Source organism: Oncorhynchus clarkii, chromosome 33 (assembly GCF_045791955.1).
Source record: "Oncorhynchus clarkii lewisi isolate Uvic-CL-2024 chromosome 33, UVic_Ocla_1.0, whole genome shotgun sequence".
NCBI classification, from domain to species: Eukaryota; Metazoa; Chordata; class Actinopteri; order Salmoniformes; family Salmonidae; genus Oncorhynchus; species Oncorhynchus clarkii.
In genome coordinates, this window is record NC_092179.1 from 13774332 (window position 1) to 13793392 (window position 19061).

The 19061-nt window shown below is 44.4% G+C and overlaps 1 protein-coding gene across 1 annotated transcript in view; it reads right to left on the minus strand.

The window, feature by feature from the left end:
• Window positions 1-95: 95 nt before the first annotated feature.
• The window catches only part of LOC139393132 (EF-hand calcium binding domain 6), a 30832-nt gene continuing 11866 nt past the window's right edge, over window positions 96-19061 (minus strand). The window contains 26 exon segments of the mRNA XM_071141497.1: window positions 96-226; window positions 327-476; window positions 1766-1953; window positions 2111-2306; window positions 2566-2838; window positions 3250-3499; window positions 3501-3775; window positions 4029-4239; window positions 4623-4778; window positions 4927-5076; window positions 5201-5319; window positions 5431-5494; window positions 5597-5829; window positions 6162-6289; window positions 9963-10077; window positions 10309-10522; window positions 10704-10832; window positions 12591-12751; window positions 12926-13006; window positions 13083-13385; window positions 15958-16048; window positions 16246-16347; window positions 16723-16871; window positions 17481-17617; window positions 17814-17932; window positions 18486-18622. Coding sequence (XP_070997598.1) covers window positions 104-226; window positions 327-476; window positions 1766-1953; window positions 2111-2306; window positions 2566-2838; window positions 3250-3499; window positions 3501-3775; window positions 4029-4239; window positions 4623-4778; window positions 4927-5076; window positions 5201-5319; window positions 5431-5494; window positions 5597-5829; window positions 6162-6289; window positions 9963-10077; window positions 10309-10522; window positions 10704-10832; window positions 12591-12751; window positions 12926-13006; window positions 13083-13385; window positions 15958-16048; window positions 16246-16347; window positions 16723-16871; window positions 17481-17617; window positions 17814-17932; window positions 18486-18622 — 4254 coding nt within the window. The 3' untranslated portion in view covers window positions 96-103.

Consider the following 19061-nt stretch of genomic DNA (forward strand, 5'->3'; position numbering starts at 1 on the left):
GTGAAATTATAGTGATCAATATGGACTGATTTATCAGTGATAACTAGCTAAACCTTCACAGGAGCCTACAGTGGGGCCATAGTTAGAGGGCAGAGGTTAGAGGTCAGTGTAGGAAGCCCCGTAGGAAGTCATTGTAGGAGATCTTCCCCGTAGTGTTCTTGTCAAAGAAAGAGGTGAGGTGGAAGAATTCCTCCTCAGATAGGTTCACTCTGAACTGCCTTAGTACCTGTAGAAATACACAATCAGGATTATCTGGTGTGTGTGTGACGTGTTATTAGTTAACAGCTTTTTAAATAATGGTCAAACAGTAGATTGTTGGACTATACCTTTCTGAATTCCTTGATAGAGATTTTGCCACTGCGGCTGTGGTCGAAGGTAACAAAGTTTTGCCTCAAGGAGCGCCAGAACTGCTGGACCGGGCCATAGAGCCTCAGCATGGCTTCCACACACTGTCTACTGAGAACACCCCCACTCATCTGGATCGCAAGGGAACCACAACCAGACCGCATCAGGACCACACCGGACCAGAGAAGACCAGAGTGGACAGAACAGGGTTAACAAACACTTAAAGACAATTGCATGGATGTAATCATTCCAATCATATCGCTATTTTGTACACCTTATATGATGAGTTTAACTCAGTAAAGTAGTAGTCTTTATGAACTTGTTCTGAAAGATCGTTCCAGCATGAAGCACACAGGGGGTCTCTGGTTGCCTGGCTACCCAGACTCCTTGCTCTGGCCAAACGTTACACCACACCCACGGACGTTAGTTTCCTCTCCGCAGTGAGTCTGGATCTGAGTACCTCTCCGACCCTTAACCGAATGCCAACACATTCGCGGCCGTCTGAATGGTCCAGAAACCGATGGGTTCGGCCAGAGCCGGAACACACATGGGTACAGCGGCGGTTTGAAAAAATCTGTCATTGGCTTTGATTCTCTGATTTGTTAGAGACGATCCAATCGCTGATAACGTTGTTTTGTACAACGCCGCTCGTCACCACAAACAACTTCAACGATGGCAGAGTCTCAGACTAAAGTGTGTGGCGGACGACAGTGCGATTCGTCAGGCTAGGTCTCTGATTTATAACACAGATGGTTGGTTTGGTTAGTAGATAATGAGGGTTATAATTGTGAACCAAAGCCAGTACGAGAGGGGGTTTGGATGGTTTGCATCTCGCAGGTTGCCAGACAAGCTCTCACCCACTCACTCTGGTGAGGCTTGGGGCCCTGCTTAATGCTAATGTTTAGTAGCCCGGGGGGGATCTTCTCCAACCTGGCCACCCGCGTGTCATTTTTCGAAGCTTTTATTAACATACCTCATTGTGCCAAAAGCACACAAATCACCAAACTTGACAAGTATTGTTGTCAAGGAGGAGACAGCAGAGAGCCCGAGGGTGGGAGAGGTCCCCGTTGAGTATACACAATCTGGCAACCCACCGCCCCCGCATTTTACGTCATAGACCCCCTCCCCATTGAAAGTGATAGTTAATGAGTCAATAATGGACCAGAGAAAGAGCGAGGGAGAGGAAAACAGAGTAGTATGAGAAAAGAGCAAGATAAAATATGTTTTCTCTCTCACCCCAAATACTAATTTACCACAGTTTCTGCAGTAAAAACATTTATGTTCATACAGCACTCTGTCCCATATTGACAGTAAGTTAAACAGGGGTGGACAGTACCGGTGTAGTGGGGAGAGGTAGTTAAACAGGGGTAAACAGTACCGGTGTAGTGGGGAGAGGTAGTTAAACAGGGGTAAACAGTACCGGTGTAGTGGGGAGAGGTAGTTTGGGCCGCTCAAAGGGCTGTTTGACTGCTGGCGGTTTCAAGTTGAGGAGGAAGTGACGTAGGAAGTCAAGATATGACACGCGCCCACTGTCCCTCATGACGAACTTTACGGCCAGACGATCAAGCTCCTTCTGGGTCACACTGACATTGAGGCTTTGAAGGATGTCTGTCACACACACACACACAGTCAGGTATGGAAGTGATTTTGATCAAATGGTTTTGAGGTGGATTGTGAATTGAAGTTAAGTAAAATAATGATTGACTGGGGATAACGAATCAGGCGCTGCGCTGTACGTATGTCACTCTGTGATTGGTCATTTTACCCAGGAAGCAGCGTGTGCTGATCTCTCCGTCTCTCTCTCTGTCCTCCTCCCTGCACCTCCTCTGAATGTCCCTCCAGCAGCGCTGCACCTCCCCCTTCAGCCTCCTCTCCACCTCCTCACAGTCCACCAGGGGGCCCTCCTTCTCTCTCCCCGCCGTGGACGGACGCCTGGCCCTGCTGGACACACCCACCTCCGACTGGGGGGAGGGGGACAAGGACAGGGGGATTGATAATGTGTGTTACTTTCAGTCCCAGATTAGAAGAGATAAGATATTGTAATTATGATTTGGATGCCATCCTAGTTAGATTTTGGATATCACTTCTGGTCACACCCAGGAGCTTACAGAACTAACTGGGATGGCTTCTGTAACGCCACTTAGAACTGTGGACTATCAAATACAAAGATGGAGATATATGAGTAAACTGATAAGCATCATGTATAGAGAGATCCTGTACCTTTGAGCGTTGGAGGTTGCTGCCTGTAGTATTTGGCCTCTGTAGAGCAGGTGGGGAGGATGACATCCTATCTATGGCCCCAGGGGATGGTGGTGATGGTGACATATCTATGAGCCCAGGGGATGGTGGTGATGCAGATTTCAGGGGACTGATGTCCTCTCGGTCTGTGGTCTTGTCCCTTATCGCAACAGCTCCACTGGCGTGCTTCAGGAACTCCCTGTACTCCAGATCCCCCAGCACATTCACTGGCAGCTTCTCCCACACCCTCTCGAACTGAGGAGAGGAATTACACGTTTAGTACACACACACACACATCATACCCCACATTTTCAAACTGATATTCACACAGACACACACTCACATTTACACACAAGCTTAATGAGCTTCACGGATGACTAACGTTCTCTATAAGTAGTCAATAATTATCAACACATACAAATTTGTTTTTGATTGCAATAATTAATAACTAAGGAGAACTTGGCTAGCAAATGCATAAAAAAATGAAAAAAATCTAATTTACACACATGCACGTATGCCTATTCCTGTTGTTTCTGCATGACAACCCATTGATAGAGTATAATGAATTGTGCCTAGTATTTGTTTTTGTAAGAGCTTAAATAAATAAAAATATATGTAAAAAGCTATACTGTATGACCCTATTGAGACATGACCCTGTCAGCTTACCTGGTCACTGGTGAGCCTCATGAAATGGCGGTCACACATCACTCTGAAGTCCTCTTTAGAGATGGTGTCATTATGGGTGTGTTCTAAGTCCACTATTTCCTTGGTGATGGTGTACAGGCAGGCTGAGACAACTTCCTCACTGATTGGCAGAGGCTGGGGCTGGGCGGGGAAACCTGCCTTACCTACTCTGTCTGACCAATCCTCAGGGGTCTGCACACACAGATGCATACACACGCAACAAATAAAAACATGCATAATGCACATGCACAGGCCTACGTATAAACACAGAGTACGGACCCCCCACCACACACACACAGACCCAATCACACACGTCCAGGTTGCATAGGTTGAACTGGTTGAGGAAGTCTCTCCAGTACACCGTGTGGTTCTCCCAGTTCAGCTTCATTCTGTCGAGCAGGAATCTGAACTGGGGGTCCGAGAGGCGGGCACAAAAATGGTCCAGCACCCGCCGGAACTCCAGAGGTGTGACTGTCCCGTTCCCACTCCTGTCGAAGGCAGAGAAGGCCTAAGAGACCAGACAGAGAGACAGGTGAGTAGGAGTCAGTGTGGCTGACCAGATGAGAGCATGTCTGAGCTTACGCAAGCAGAAGGACCTCCCTCAGTCTGAATGCATATTAAAAAGCACAGTTCGATTGTTACAATTTAAATTGTTTATTACTGTAAGTAGCTAAAACAAATTGATGTTAATTGTATACGTTGTTGGTCTTCACAATGAGAGCCAGGGAAGAAGAGGGACAGAGTGTCGGGAGAGGCCTAACCTTGTGGAGTATATCCATCGATGCAGTGACCAGTTCCCGTATCCTACCAGCAGCTCTTTCAGGACTGAGCCACTCCAGACTCTCGGCTGGGTCAGGGGATCCACAGGGCCTAGGGGTGTGCTCACACCCCTTCCCTGTCACGTGGTCAAACGCCTTCAGGAAGTCCACGTATGACAACGTCCTGTCCTCACTGTCCATTGGAACCTTGAGTCTAAAATTTAGAGGAGACAAAAGTGTCTACGTATTCAGCAGTTACAAACATCCGTTTAACATCAGTTTAACAGTACTCAATATTCAACATGAGTAAATGCTTCTGCTTCCTGGAAACTTTTCAGGGAATTAAAAACGGTTTATTTTCAGGTGTAGTTCACAAGGCATTACTTTTATTAGTCCTAGAGTCAGGAAACGTTCACAGAACAATTTGTGTATTATTATTATTTTGTTGAAATAACATCGGCAAAAAATGAGATACAAGATTTTTCCAGGACCACGACGAAGATAGATAGATTGATTATAACCCAGTAGTTTGATCATTATTAAGGTGTGTTAGCTATATGAAGGAATGGAGAGGTCTTTATAATGAGAGTTATTTACGTGTGTAGGAGGTGGGTGAGCTGGTGTCTGTGTAGGGGACAGTTGTATCCCTGGAGCAGACTCTGTAGGTCCTCCACCCTGACTAGGCCCTCTCTCTTCTTATCCAGGCGGGTCAGAGCACTGCTCAACCCCTCACAGTTACCCTGCACCAAGCGCCTGGATGGTCAAATACACAGCACACACATAGTTATTATTGATCACTCCTTTGGCCAAAGCTCAGACGCATGCTTAACTCTAGAAGCGTATTCTATAGAATTTAATTAGTAATTGCACTAATTCATTTAGTTAATCACCCTTCACTCACTCAACGTCCTGAAGCGTAGCCCCTGCAGGGAGACCATCTGTGGGAGTGGTGTCTGCATCCTTCCTCGCATGTCCCACCTCCTGTTGATCCACGCCCAGCTTCTCCAGGAACGCAGCACAGGTGAGGTAGCCACGCCCTTCTCCATCATACCTGTCAGTGGAACAGTGTTCGGACAAATCACAGCTCCGCATTGATAACGTTGAATGATTTACACAAAACAGATCTCAAGTTAGGATTGGGTTGTCGTGTTCTACCGCACTCTAATATCGCTCACCTGGCCCACAGTTCCTCAAACTCATCAGGACTGATGGGGAGGTCGTAGGTATAGAGGAGACTCCTGAGGTCCTTCTTAAAGACCAGACCCTGACCATCTTCATCAAAGCGACAAATCACCTGGAGGAGGTAACATAACTTGTAATGGGGTTCCTCTCACATGTTAACATACACATTATCCTCTTTGAGACTTGAGTATCAGGGTAGAGGTATGAGTTAAACCAGACTGACCTTTGACATAGCAGTCCATCTGTGGCGTGCGTTGGACACCAGGTGGTCATGCAGTTGGTCTGGCCTGTTTGAACAGCATCAAGAACACACACAGAAACACCTCAGTGACATTTACATATGAATCCTGTCTAACCTCACACACACACTTCCACAAGCCCCTACTCACCCATTGGCTGGCTTGAAATTCTGCCTGCGGGTCTTGCCGCTGGATTGGACGAGGGTGAAGAACTCTGGGTAGTTGAGGTTGGCTCCAGGCTGCAGGCCCAGCAGCTGCAGCAGGCGCTGGTACTCCCTCTCCTTGGTGACCAGGCCCAGACTGTCATACAGCTCTCTGAAGTCATGCCTGTCCACCACCCTGTCACAATTCTGATCCATCACACGGAACGCTGACAGGATGTCCTGATTGGACAGAGAAGATGATGATGACATGGTGATTGGCTGTGTATATTGATTGGATGTAAATATGTATGGAACGTGTATTGTTTTGCTACACGTTTTCTTGTCGTTTTAGCGCTAGGCTTGGATTTGGGATTTGGCATTATGCATTCTTTTTCAACTGACTTTAAAGGGTGTCTGTGAGGGTTAGTATCCCAACCCCTTGTCGTCTTATCCTGTCAGTACTAGGTGTTTGTGTGTGCAGTATAGAATGTGTATATTGATCAAAACAATTGATCCCAGAGGTAATGGAGTGTGGAGTTGTGTAGTGGGCGTGGACGGTTCCTCTCTCTCACCCCGTGGATGTTTTCGATCTTCTCTTTGATCACACCGAGGCAGTCCTCCGCTGTCATGAGGCGTGGCTTAGCCCGCAGGTTACCATGGTTACCCCCCGAGGCCTGGTTCTGCTCTCTGGCCTGGTGCTCTTTTAAAGAACACAATTAAACTGTGATTTGATTGGATGAAAGGGTTGGATTTTAAAGTCCCAGTGCAGTCAAAAATGGGATTTGCCTGTGATTTATATATATTTACACACTATGAAGTTGAAATAATACTGTAAAATTGTGAAAATGATGATAAGGACCTTTAGTGTAAGGGCCTGTTTTGGTAAGAGGGAGTTTTGGCTTGCCTGGTGACATCACCAAGTGGTAAATTAGTTAATAGCCCAATAAGAAAGATAGTTTTCAGTTTTCCCCTCCCCTCTCCCAGACAATCGTAACAAAGTTTTTGCTTGAGAAATTGCTCTTTGCTAAGAAGTAGTTTCTTTGAAAAAAATATAAACGCAAGATGCAAAAATGTCTAAGATTTTACTGAGTTACAGTTCAATATAAGGAAATCAGTCAATTTAAATACATGTATTATTCCCTAATCTATGGATTTTACAGACACCTTTAAAAAAAAAGTTGGGGCGTTGATCAGAAAACCAGTCAGTATCTGGTGTGGCCACCGTTTGCTTCATGCAGAGCGACACATATCTTTCACATAGAGTTGATTAGGCTGTTGATTGTGGCCTGTGGAATGCTGTCCCAGTCCTCTTCAATAGCTGTGCGAAGTTACTGGATTTTGCCGGGAACTGGAACATGCTGTCATGCCGATCCAGAGCATCCCAAACATGCTCAATGGGTAAAATGTCTGGTGAATATGCAGGCCAATCCATTTTCAGCTTCCAGGAACTGTGTACAGATCCTTGCGACATGGAGCTGTGCATTATCATGCTGAAACACGAAGTGATGGCGGCGGATGAATGGCACGACAATGGGTCTCAGGATCTCATCACAGTATCTCTGTGCATTCAAATTGTCATCGATAAAATGCAATTGTGTTTGTTGCCTGTAGCTTATGCCTGTCCATACCATAACCCCACCGCCATCATGAGGCACTCTGTTCACAATGTAGACATCAGCAAACTACTCGCCCACACGGCGCTATCTGCCCGGTACAGTTTAAACTGGGATTCATCCATAAAGAGTACACTTCTCCAGCGTGCCAGTGGCCAGCAAAGGTGAGCATTTGCCCACTGAATTTGGTTACTGCAGTCAGGTCAAGACTCTGGTGAGGACGATGAGCACGCAGATAAGCTTCCCTGAGATGGTTTCCGACAGTTTGTGCAGAAATTCTTTGGTTGTGAAAACACACAGTTTCATCAGCTGTCCGGGTGGCTGGTCTCAGATGAGCCCGCAGGTGAAGAAGCCAAATGTGGAGGTCCTGGGCTAGCATGGTTACACGTGGTCTGCGGTTGTGAGGCCAGTTAGATGTACTGCCAAATTCTCTAAAATGACATTGGAAGCGGCTTATGGTAGAGAAATTAACATTCAATTATCTAGCAACAGTTCTGGTGGACATTCCTGCAGTCAACATGCCAAAAGCACCCTCCTTCAAAACTTGAGATGTCTGTGGCATTGTGTTGTGTGACAAAACTGCACATTTTAGAGTGGCCTTTTATTGTCCCCAGCACAAGTTTTACCTGTGTAATGACCATGCTGTTTAATCAGCTTCTGATATGCCACACCTGTCAGGTGGATGGATTATCATGGCAAAGGAGAAATGCTCACTAACAGGGACGTAAACAAATTTGTGCACAACATTTTGGAGAAATACACTTTTTGTGTGTTTTGACATTTCTGGGATCTTTTATTTCAGCTCATGGGACCGACACCTTACATGTTGCGTTTATATTTTTGTTCAGTATATTTTTGTTTCTTTTTGGCACTTTTAACTGAAAACAATCACAGTTAAGTACTTAATTGTTACCTAGAAATTATTTGATATTGAGATAAAAACAGCTGCATTGGACCTACATTTGTCACTTTAAAGGGGAAATCTGGAGTAGAAACAATAACAATAAAAGTTTCCCGCCACTGTTTCGGGCCACTCTCAAATGGACAGACAAAGCTATGGATGCAAGGACTGATTGTAACCAATGTTTAGAAGCTATACGGTTTGTTTACATTTGCTTTGTTTACAAACATTGGCGTAAAACAAGCTTAGATTTTGGGTTGTGATGGGGTATGGCAGTTGAACGAAGCTCATGAGACATTAACCTCTAAAAGTCTATGCCGTTGGGGGGGTTACTAAGCTAAAATATGGAATTGTTTTAGGATGGTCAAACCATGGATCATTTAGCTATTGGATTTTGAATTTTAGGACCCCTTTAGGTATAAAAAAATGTTGACACAATTATTTGATTAAATATTGAGTTTGGTCTTTACAACTATAGCCCATTAAACCGCAGTGAACAACACATTCATAAATGGCAAAAAAGACAGTTGAATAATAAATCATAAGGAATAAAGTCTTGAAGTGTCGGCCCTATATCTACTGTAGGAGATATAAGAAAGCTCAGGAAATTTTCGGACACATTTTTAACCCCTTATTTATGTTGGAACAAAACTACCTCCATACTTCTATATGTATGGGTTACCTACAAACAAGTAAAAATGGAGAACTCCTTCGTGAGAGTCTCCCCTTTCTGTAAAGTTGTCATAATAGTTTGTAGGCCAAACCGTTAGGATGCTACAAACGTTTTCGTGAGAGGACTGATTTTTGGGATGTCTCATGGTCTGACAAACATCGCTGTAGCTTGGCCACCTTCCACCGCAGATGTGGTGGATGTGGTGGATTGAGACGCAGCCCTTGCAAAAAACGTATGTAATAAGTTATAGTCTTCAAGAATCAAGGGGTACATGTCATTAATTTATAAGTCGCAAAAATGGATGCAACAACAGCAGATTGCTCCTTTAATGTCGTCCTTATCGTTATTTTATTGACTTCCAAGAATTCAACTTGGCATGTCAAATGTTAATGTTCCCAGTTGCAAAAGGAAAAAATGAAGAATGTCAGGCACAAAATTAATAACTGAGACTATCCTCTTATATTTATTGATAAGGTTAAAGGATTCATTTCAGTTTGTTGTCTTTTTGTGTAAAATATGCCCTTTTATGTTATTTACTGGTCACTGTAATGTCAGTATCTGAAATTGACATCAACAAATTAGAATGTTGTTATAATTTCCACTCGGATTAGGCGTTTGTGTTTTTTTCACACAGAAAAAGGACCCCTCACAACTGCCGACGTCGGTAGTCCTTTAACTGCCTGACCCATTTCTAAATAGGATCTTGGCACTTTTTCTCTCCAAATCCTTTAAAACACAAATGTTGCACTTTGCAAACATGTCTAAGTTTAGGTCCTGATTCTGTTTAATGTAAAAAAATATATATTAAATCGAGGATACAAATTAGAGTGGTGCCCTGCTGCTTCCATTCTGCTTCCAAAGCTCATAATTACCGCAAACAGTCAGCAATAAGAGGGATTCTGCTTCTCTCTCCTCTCCTCTGTACCAATGAGAGATGGAGAGCTTGTATAAAACTATATTTATAATCCCAATGAGTCATGTGCTAACAGAGACATCATTTCACAGGAAGCAGGGGGGTAGCCTTTGATCGCCGTGGGTGGGGTGCTGGTTGGGGAGGGGATGAGGATTTTTGAGGGGTTTTCAAGAGGAATGACCCTCTCTTTATCTCCCCTTGCTAGGACACTAATTTAGAGATCAGTCTGAGTCTCTAGACCATGGCAAGTTAAGATTCACATTCGACTCGTACCATCATACTTATCCAGGAAAGCCGAACAGGACATTTTTCCGTCTTTGAAACCAAGCGATACGTTGAGCTTCCGGAACTGCTTCTCATCCAAGGGGATCCAGCTGTCATCCAGTATCTGGGAATGTTGATAACAAGAATATAGGTTGGGACTACATTAGGACAAGTTGCATGTCCTATACAAAGGTGTCGGATAAGATACTTATAATAATGACTGTATAGCGATATAATCTTCATAAAAAAGTAACTGTGGCTCACATAGAGGAACACTATTGTCAAGGCCCTGAGAGAGCAGAGCTCAAGTACACCAGGTGTCAAGTAGAGGTCAAGTATACACAACTGTTTTGACCTTCTTTAGATCTCTCAACGACAGCATTCCGTCTGAGCTTCTGGCCATTGCCCGGATATGGTCGTCGAGGGTAACATGTCTGTGGTCCAGCCTCTCTTTGAGCTTCCTGAACATAATGTTCTCCACCATGCGAACCCTTGGACCCCCCACAGTGGCGCTGGGGGAACGCACTGGCTTGTTGTTCACTAAGGCATTCTGGGCTTGATAGTTCAGTCTGTTGGTGTCAGAAATGTAGTACATGTTGCATTAGAACAAAAGACACTTCCTCTCTAACGCCTCTATTACTTAACTTTACCATTTGTTATTATGGACCCCCTGTCTCCGTCTGACCACCTTTCTCTCCCTCTCTATCTCTCACTTTCTCCATTCTATCTCTCTGCCTCTGTTCTCCATACCTGCCAGAGCCCTTGCGGGGGTAGTGTATAGTGCCTGTCTGTGTCTCTCCTGTAGGCAGGCCCAGGGCCCTGAGGAACTGTCTGTACCTGACCCTGCATGACCCTGGGTCTAAACCGGCCTCACACAGCCTAGAGTACACAGGACAACAAACAACATACAGTGGCTTGCAAAAGTATTCATCCCCCTTGGTGCATTACAACATGTCATTTTAATAGATTTTTATTTGGATTTCATGTAATGGACATACACAAAATAGTCCAAATTGGTGAAGTAAAAGAAAAAAAAACTTGTTTCAAAAACTAAAAGAAAGTGGTGCGTGCATATTTATTCCCCCCCTTTGCTATGAAGCCCCTAAATAAGATCAGAAGTCAAATAATTAGTTAACTAAATCCAACTGTGTTCAATCTAAGTGTCACATGATCTGTCACATGATCTCAGTGTATATACACACCTGTTCTGAAAGGCCCCAGAGTCTGCAACACCACTAAGCAAGGGCTACCACCAAGCGAGCTGCACCATGAAGACCAAGGAGCTCTCCAAACAGGTCAGGGGCAAAGTTGTGGATAAGTACAGATCAGGGTTGAGTTATGAAAAATATCAGAAACTTTGAGCATCCCACGGAGCACCATTAAATCCATTATTAAGAAATGGTCCATATATGGCACCACAACAACCCTGCCAAGAGAGGGCCAAAACTCACGGACCAGGCAAGGAGGGCATTAATCAGAGAGGCAACAAAGAGACCAAAGATAACCCTGAAGGAGCTGCAAAGCTCCACAGCGGAGATTGGAGTTTCTGTCCATATGACCACAGACCTGAGCTTTACGGAAGAGTGGCCAGAAAAGGCCATTGCTTATAGAAAAAAATAAGCAAACACGTTTGGTGTTCGCCAAAAGGCATGTGGGCTACTCCCTAAAAATATGGAAGAAGGTACTCTGGACAGATGAGACTAACATTGAGCTTTTTGGCCATCAAGGAAAATGCTATGTCTGGCGCAAACACCTTTCATCACCCCGAGAATACCATCCCCACAGTGAAGCATGGTGGTGGCAGCATCATGCTGTGGGGATGTTTTTCATTTACAGGGACTGGGAAACTGGTCAGAATTGAAGGAATGATGGATGGCTCTAAATACAGGGAAATTCTTGAGGGAAACCTGTTTCAGTCTTCCAGAGATTTGAGACTGGGACGGAGGTTCACCTTCCAGCAGGACAATGACCCTAAGCATACTGCTAAAGAAACACTTGAGTGGTTTAAGGGGAAACATTTAAATGTCTTGGAATGGCCCAGTCAAAGCCTAGACCTCAATCCAATTGAGAATCTGTGGTATGACTTAAAGATCGCTGAATGGGCAAAAATCCCAGTGGCTAGATGTGCCAAGCTTATAGAGACATACCCCAAGAGACTCGCAGCTGAAATTGGGGGGGTGAATAGTTATGCACGCTCAAGTTTTCAGTTTTTTTGTCTTATTTCTTGTTTGTTTCACAATAAAAAATATTTTGCGTGGTAGGCATGTTGTGTAAATCAAATGATACAAACCCACAAAAAATCTATTTTAATTCCAGTTTGTAAGGCAACAAAATAGGAAAATTGCCAAGGGGGTGAATACTTTCGCAAGCCACTGTATAACCTCTATGTTTTGTAAGAATTAGAAGGTAATGAAGTGTGCTAACATTTTTAGGATGTATAGATTTTTGTAGCACATTTTAATTTGTATTCTTCAAAATGTATGGAGTTTCAATTAATATATATTTTTTAATCTACCTATAGAGTCGTCTATTCACCAGTTCAAATTGTAATCAGTCGTTTTTATATTTCATCATTTTTGGAGGATGGATGTTAAGTCTTGTTGAAGTGTGTGTCTACAAGAGGGATTGGTTGCTCACTTGTTGAAGTGTGTGTGTGAGAGGGGCAGGCCGTAACATTGTATGATCCTTCTCAGGTCTTCATTGCGAACAGATCCTGTCTCTCGAGGGTCACAGTCCCCTAAAGCCTCCAGCATGGGACCTATCTGATCACTCAGTTTATCACGCAGCAAGCCCTTCACCTGCAGACACACACCACAATACACACTTCAATACACACCTCAATACAAACATCAATACACACACAACACAACAGAGAGGAACTGTATATGTCTATGTTTCATTATTCATCATACTAAAATGGGTGAAAACAGCCATTTTTTTCTGTGCTATGTTGTGTTTTGCAGTTTATTTACGGTAGTCCATGTGTCTGCTGCCGTGGGTGCCTTTTCAATCCACTGTGGATACTGAGTCTCATTCAACTCCCTCTGCTCCTCCTTAGTCAACAGACACACACATGAACATGTGCCAACACATCAACACACAAACACACACACACTGAACTTCCTGTACCTGAGCCGCATCCTCCATGATCTCCTCCTTCCATCCTCCAGTAGGGGTGTGTAGTGTCTCCCTCCCCGGGGAAGAGTGCACCATCCTGGGTTTGAGCAGCTCCAGGCTGGGCTGAGTGATGACCCCAGTGTGCTCTGGGTCCAGCAGGATCAGGAGCTCTCTAACCTGGGCTGGGCTCAGACGGGGCCTGGGGGTGTGGGGCTCCCTGTGGCTGGACCAGGAGCCCTGGGGACCCCTCAGGTTATACTGGGGGACTTCCAAAGCCTGACGAAGGTCTGCCCTGGTGATCCTCCCTATCCTAGCCTGTAGAGAGACATGACACCCCCTCTTTGAGTTCTCTTCCTCGTTTAGGATATACAGTGCCTTGCGAAAGTATTCGGCCCCCTTGAACTTTGCGACCTTTTGCCACATTTCAGGCTTCAAACATAAAGATATAAAACTGTATTTTTTTGTGAAGAATCAACAACAAGTGGGACACAATCATGAAGTGGAACAACATTTATTGGATATTTCAAACTTTTTTAACAAATCAAAAACTGAAAAATTGGGCGTGCAAAATTATTCAGCCCCCTTAAGTTAATACTTTGTAGCGCCACCTTTTGCTGCGATTACAGCTGTAAGTCGCTTGGGGTATGTCTCTATCAGTTTTGCACATCGAGAGACTGACATTTTTTCCCATTCCTCCTTGCAAAACAGCTCGAGCTCAGTGAGGTTGGATGGAGAGCATTTGTGAACAGCAGTTTTCAGTTCTTTCCACAGATTCTCGATTGGATTCAGGTCTGGACTTTGACTTGGCCATTCTAACACCTGGATATGTTTATTTTTGAACCATTCCATTGTAGATTTAGCTTTATGTTTTGGATCATTGTCTTGTTGGAAGACAAATCTCCGTCCCAGTCTCAGGTCTTTTGCAGACTCCATCAGGTTTTCTTCCAGAATGGTCCTGTATTTGGCTCCATCCATCTTCCCATCAATTTTAACCATCTTCCCTGTCCCTGCTGAAGAAAAGCAGGCCCAAACCATGATGCTGCCACCACCATGTTTGACAGTGGGCATGGTGTGTTCAGGGTGATGAGCTGTGTTGCTTTTACGCCAAACATAACGTTTTGCATTGTTGCCAAAAAGATCAATTTTGGTTTCATCTGACCAGAGCACCTTCTTCCACATGTTTGGTGTGTCTTCCAGGTGGCTTGTGGCAAACTTTAAACAACACTTTTTATGGATATCTTTAAGAAATGGCTTTCTTCTTGCCACTCTTCCATAAAGGCCAGATTTGTGCAATATACGACTGATTGTTGTCCTATGAACAGAGTCTCCCACCTCAGCTGTAGATCTCTGCAGTTCATCCAGAGTGATCATGGGCCTCTTGGCTGCATCTCTGATCAGTCTTCTCCTTGTATGAGCTGAAAGTTTAGAGGGACGGCCAGGTCTTGGTAGATTTGCAGTGGTCTGATACTCCTTCCATTTCAATATTATCGCTTGCACAGTGCTCCTTGGGATGTTTAAAGATTTGGAAATCTTTTTGTATCCAAATCCGGCTTTAAACTTCTTCACAACAGTATCTCGGACCTGCCTGGTGTGTTCCTTGTTCTTCATGATGCTCTCTGCGCTTTTAACGGACCTCTGAGACTATCACAGTGCAGGTGCATTTATACGGAGACTTGATTACACACAGGTGGATTGTATTTATCATCATTAGTCATTTGGGTCAACATTGGATCATTCAGAGATCCTCACTGAACTTCTGGAGAGAGTTTGCTGCACTGAAAGTAAAGGGGCTGAATAATTTTGCACGGCCAATTTTTCAGTTTTTGGTTTGTTAAAAAAGTTTGAAATATCCAATAAATGTCGTTCCACTTCATGATTGTGTCCCACTTGTTGTTGATTCTTCACAAAAAAATACAGTTTTATATCTTTATGTTTGAAGCCTGAAATGTGGCAAAAGGTCGCAAACTTCAAGGCCGAATAATTTCGCAAGGCACTGTAGGTGTAGGAGTTGCCTTTACATTTGTGCTTGAAGCCCCAGTTTTGAAATGTGAAGTGTTTTTGTGTAAAATAGTTAGGAAACATTAATTGCTCTACGTTGGTGTTCAAACGTGATCTTCTTACATTCGCAGCCATAGGCTTGTGTAAAAGTGTTATTTATCATTAGCCAGCCGTCTGTTGCCCTTGTGTCATTTTTAACAGTAGTACCTTTATATTGGTTGGTGAATCACACAGAGACACATTGTGCATCAGCGTACGTCATCCCAGCCTAACACAACTTCTCCCCAGAGTCTGTCTAAAACACATGCAGGCTGGCTTCCAACCTGCCTGTCTGGAAAAGCAAATTATTGGCGGGAGGTGTGTGTGGACGCCATGTTTGATCTAGTACCCACAGAATTGATTATTAAAACAGTTGATGGGGGGATGTTTTTCTTTCTTTAGTGCCATAAAAGGAGGAGTTTCTGACGGATATGTTTTTATTTCATATCTGGGATAGGCTTCACACACGCTCAAACTTGGACACCAATGATTGTTTTGTGTATTGCTGTAGCCCATCAACATCAAACATTGCTGTGAATCAATCGAAGACATATTCTCCACTAAAGTTTAGTGTGACTATCACGTTTCATACGGCTGATGTGGAGTGATTTGAGCATCTGGACATAGAACTTGAGGCATGATGATGTTGATGTCGCACATGGTTGTCAAGTGAACATATGGTGACTGAGTGTGTAACTAGTGGCCATACGTAACTCCATTTCTGGACATCAATGCTGCATCTAACGGTCTGCCTATCTGTAATCTGCTGAAGTACTGTGTTTCTCTAAATCTTTTACACTGTGCTAGCTCTTATAGTTCTTCTGTCCCTTCGTGAGGACTTGTCTCTTACCCTGTCCAACTGTTTAAAGGCTCTCTTCAGTATAGGGTAGAACTCTGTCAGACTCCGATGGCCCTCCTCTGCGTCAGGTAGCTCAGGAACCCTATGAGAGAGAGGAGGAGGAGGAGAGAGAGATTGGGAAAGATGGTGAGAGAGGACGGTCGATAGTGAGTGAAAGGTGTATTGGTCCAGAACCAGATGTCATGAAATAGAGATATATAATAGAATATGGTAAAGTAGTATGGAATATGTTCCTTGTATAGAATTCAGATCAGGGAGTGGTAGTTAGAGATAACTGACCTCTCTGTTTGAGGAGTGGTGTAGTCCTCCTCTGTGACTGGACCCTGAAACTGACCCAGGAACTGTTTCCATTTCACAGGCCCTGTTGCTCTCACCCCAAAACTACAGCATGCGCACACACCACACAAACAAAGAAACACACAACAAATGCAAAACAGACATTCATCTTGTTAACATTGAGACTCTGGATAACGAAATGTCAGAAAGCAGTGAAGGAAACAAAGGAAGAGGAAGTGCTTCCATGCTAGACTCAGGCACCGCTCCTGGGGGATGGGGAGTGGAGTGGGAATTTGAAATAATCTCTCGTGGACTAACTACGTAAACACAATCGAGCATCTGACCAAATATTTTTCTGGGTTAACCGAGATAAAAGGGGAAAGTGTTGTGAGCTGCTGATAAGAGTCACCGGCAGGGAATTGGTAACAGAAAGAGAGCATAGTAGTCAAGTTAACCGTGTCACTGTGTTCACTTTCATACCGGCAGGTCAGGCTCTGGAAGGTGCTGAGGCTCATGGGAAACAGAAAGCTGCTGAGGACGGCCCTCAGGTCTTCCTGTGACACCAGTCCAGAGTGGGTGACATCAAATGCTTGCAGTGCTCTCCACACTAGGGTACAGCTCACACACAACTAACAGAGACACACACACACACATTACGTTGGGGAGTAGACACACAACACTAATGACAGGAAGTGAGTCAACGCTGTGGTTGCCGTGGGGCTCACCCCCAAATGATGTGCAGTACTACACTGCTGCTGCCTTCCCACAAATTAGTCATGATTAACACACTAACTCAGGAGCAGATTTTTCTGGGCAAACATTTTAATGAGAAGTGTTCCCTCTGTCGCGACGCATACTAGCACGCCACTTAGAGCCAATTTCCCCTCTCTGTCTCATCTAAGAGGATAAAGCACGGAACAGGGCCAGATGGTGACATACAAACAAGAATAAAACACACACAACTATGCACACATACACAAGCAGGAGCGTACAATCACATGCATGCTGCACGCACACAAAAACGCAAACGCACACACTGTCGTAGCTTAAACCAATCTGGAAAGATGGTATCCTCCCAATCATATCATGTGACGCTTTCACTTTTCAACAGTGACCTTGATAAGGTCATTGTGCAGTTGGCCAATTGTTTAGCTAGTGGATAATCTCTGTTATGCTATTTTCTCCACTGAGTTGGCCACAATACTTTATCATGGTGCCGTCAAAGTTGACTATTCTACCTTTTCCAGGAAGAGCGTCTGCAGCTCATCTTGAGTCAGGCCTTGGATCTCCTGTGTATCTCCTGTTGCATTCTGGGACAAGGCTCTGTTCCTCAGTTTTATCTTGTCTGGAGGACTCATTTCTTGCCAGCCCAACGCTGTAAAACACACAATGTCATCAGTCATAGCCAAGACAGATTAAAGTGTTCGGCTGTAAGCTTAATGGTTGAAACTCTGTGTATATTTGTCTGCGGGTCTGTGTGTCTCTAAACAGCTATTTTAGTACCTTATGAACTGATTGTAGTCATTTGAGTTATCACGCCCTCCTATCATACAATAAGACCCCTACGTTACCTAGCTTTGGAGGCTCCGGGACAAGCTTCCTGCACTTGTTAGATTCTAGGCCCAGCTTCTCCAGGAACTCTTTGTAGGACATGGTTGCCATGTTGTTAGGGCTGTGGTGGGTCCACAGTCTGCAGTGGAGAGGAGATCAAATCATAGTCCGTTTTATTGGGTAAGTAAACCGAAGATCAGAAAAGGAAATGAGAGCTAGAGGGGCAACACTAAGAGATATGTGCTGAAAATAAACAGAGCAAGAGAGAGAGAGGGTGAGGAAAAGATGGAGAGAGAGATAGTGTGTGAGAGAGAGAGAGTGGGACAGAGAGAAAGTGAGAGGAAGATATAGAAAAAAGGAGAGACAGTGAGACAAAGTGAGAGAGAGCTTCCTGAGTACTGAAACCAATTAAAGCCATGTTAAATGAACCTGTCACACAGAATCCTCTAGAGCCACATCACTAAAAGTTGGGCGACGTTTCTGGAGTGGATTTGTCTGCAGGGCCCAAAGTTTTAAAAGTCAATTAGCTCTCTCTCAATGAAAAGACAAAGGACTGACCACAAAGTTAGCATTAGTTATCATGTCCTATCCAAAAGATTACTTCTGACCGTAGGGAGTACAGGAAATAGTTGGATCCATCATCCATGATGGGTGTGTGTGCATGCTCGTATGTATTGGACCCTCTCTCCCACCTCTGGTAGTCTCTCTGTGATAAGGGGAAGCAGTAGTTCTCCAGTATCCTGCGCAGCTCGTGTTGCTGGATCTGTCCGTCTCGGTTGTAGTCGAACAGACGAAAGGCCCGGATTACATTCTTCAGGTTGCTCCCAATCTGCAGAGTTTCAAAACCAAGAAAACAACTCAGAAGTGTCTGTGTGAACTCCTAAACTCTGTCTGAAGCTCTCTGACTTTCATCTGCACAAGCAGTGGTATTGACGCCTCTGATTCTGAAGCCTTGATCTGTTGATGCAGAGCAGAGTGTGTTCTGTTCCCCAAAGCACTGTGTTGGGGTGAGAGGGGAGGGTGTAAACACAAGTACGGCAGACTTCTGAGAGACAGAGACGGAGCAGAGGGGAAGGGGAGGGATGTTAGAGGGATGAGGGCTGAGTCAGAGAGATAGGTAGGTTTGGGTTTGGAGGCTAGATACAGACTGATTTAAGTCAGACTTATGTCAGACTTATTTTGTGATTGTTAATGGGGGGTAGTTGGAGTACTATTTTGGGGTAAATGGTTTCATGGGGGGTTAGGGCAGATAGCCTGGTTTGAGTTTG